General features: G+C 47.2%; 1 protein-coding gene across 1 annotated transcript in view; it reads right to left on the bottom strand.

Moving 5' to 3' along the window:
- Positions 1 to 1,789, bottom strand: part of ASCL2 (achaete-scute family bHLH transcription factor 2) — a gene marked incomplete at its 5' end in the record, with an annotated part of 35,234 nt that extends 33,445 nt beyond the window's left edge. Inside the window, 2 exons of the mRNA XM_015415673.1 lie at positions 715 to 819; positions 1,685 to 1,789. Coding sequence (XP_015271159.1) covers positions 715 to 819; positions 1,685 to 1,789 — 210 coding nt within the window. The remainder of the gene's footprint in view (positions 1 to 714; positions 820 to 1,684) is intronic.
- Between the last annotated feature and the right edge of the window lie 273 nt (positions 1,790 to 2,062).

The raw sequence follows: 2,062 nt of genomic DNA, 5'->3' as shown, positions 1-2,062 counted from the left end.
ATTTCGAGAGGGAGTCCAGGTCTACTCCCATGGATCCCTACAGCGAGAGGGGGTCCAGGTCTACTCCCATTGGTTCCTGTGGCGAGAGGGAGGCCAGGTCTACCCCCCTGGATCCCTATGGAGAAGGGGAGCCCAGGTCTACTCCCACGGATCCCTATGGGGAAAGGGAGTCCAGGTCTACTCCCGTTGGTGGAGTCTGGGTCTACTCCCACGGATCCCCTCTTTTTCTTTTTTCCTTTCATATACATATACTATTTATTGAGTTTTCCAGGTATAAACAGTACCATAATAGCTTACAGACCACAACGTCACCTAGAAACCCTTTTTAACGGCGACCCGATCAAAGAAGAAATCTGCTCGTATCCGTCCGATTCCATCTCACTCGTTTGATTTGGCGCCATCCGTCACTCAGGAGTCTCCTTCGTTCCTCACCGCGACGGCGACGGTGTTCCACTAGCTCTCGTCTGATCCGATTAGCTGCAGATCACTTATCTTTGATAGAAACGTATAAGTTGTGGGAATGTATTTTATCCTTATGCGTCTCATCATTCTCTCCGCTTGCTCGGATCGAAGACATGGACGTGGTCCGAATGTAAGACTTGTCAGCCTGTGTGCTGTTGAAGCTGTATTGGATTAAGAAAGACCTGTTAGCCCGTGTGCTGTTGAAGCTGTATCGGATAAGATCGATATCATTATCGAATATAATAAGACAACCAGAGATTCGAATTCTGGTCGATAAAGAGTTCAATCGAAACGAACGACCCCTCGAGGTGTTCGTACTTCTTGTTCTTGTCGATGTCATCTTCTGTGGGTGACGTCCTGTGTTTTGAAACAACAAAAAGGATTAAACGTCACGAAGCATCACTGTTACCAAGTTTATGATTGTCTATTTACTGTAATTTGTGAACCTTGCGGCAATTTCTTATCTCTCCATGTGTGTTGTATGAATTGCTGGTCCCCTTATTGTTTAATTTCGAGAGGGAGTCCAGGTCTACTCCCATGGATCCCTACAGCGAGAGGGGGTCCAGGTCTACTCCCATTGGTTCCTGTGGCGAGAGGGAGGCCAGGTCTACCCCCCTGGATCCCTATGGAGAAGGGGAGCCCAGGTCTACTCCCACGGATCCCTATGGGGAAAGGGAGTCCAGGTCTACTCCCGTTGGTGGGGTCTGGGTCTACTCCCACGGATCCCCTCTTTTTCTTTTTTCCTTTCATATACATATACTATTTATTGAGTTTTCCAGGTATAAACAGTACCATAATAGCTTACAGACCACAACGTCACCTAGAAACCCTTTTTAACGGCGACCCGATCAAAGAAGAAATCTGCTCGTATCCGTCCGATTCCATCTCACTCGTTTGATTTGGCGCCATCCGTCACTCAGGAGTCTCCTTCGTTCCTCACCGCGACGGCGACGGTGTTCCACTAGCTCTCGTCTGATCTGATTAGCTGCAGATCACTTATCTTTGATAGAAACGTATAAGTTGTGGGAATGTATTTTATCCTTATGCGTCTCATCATTCTCTCCGCTTGCTCGGATCGAAGACATGGACGTGGTCCGAATGTAAGACTTGTCAGCCTGTGTGCTGTTGAAGCTGTATTGGATTAAGAAAGACCTGTTAGCCCGTGTGCTGTTGAAGCTGTATCGGATAAGATCGATATCATTATCGAATATAATAAGACAACCAGAGATTCGAATTCTGGTCGATAAAGAGTTCAATCGAAACGAACGACCCCTCGAGGTGTTCGTACTTCTTGTTCTTGTCGATGTCATCTTCTGTGGGTGACGTCCTGTGTTTTGAAACAACAAAAAGGATTAAACGTCACGAAGCATCACTGTTACCAAGTTTATGATTGTCTATTTACTGTAATTTGTGAACCTTGCGGCAATTTCTTATCTCTCCATGTGTGTTGTATGAATTGCTGGTCCCCTTATTGTTTAATTTCGAGAGGGAGTCCAGGTCTACTCCCATGGATCCCTACAGCGAGAGGGGGTCCAGGTCTACTCCCATTGGTTCCTGTGGCGAGAGGGAGGCCAGGTCTACCCCCCTGGATCCCTATGGA

This window comes from Gekko japonicus, unplaced genomic scaffold (assembly GCF_001447785.1).
Source record: "Gekko japonicus isolate JY-2015 unplaced genomic scaffold, Gekko_japonicus_V1.1 scaffold3759, whole genome shotgun sequence".
In the NCBI taxonomy this organism is placed as follows: Eukaryota; Metazoa; Chordata; class Lepidosauria; order Squamata; family Gekkonidae; genus Gekko; species Gekko japonicus.
The sequence above is the reverse complement of the archived record's forward strand: the minus strand, read 5'-3'. Positions and strand labels throughout refer to the sequence as shown.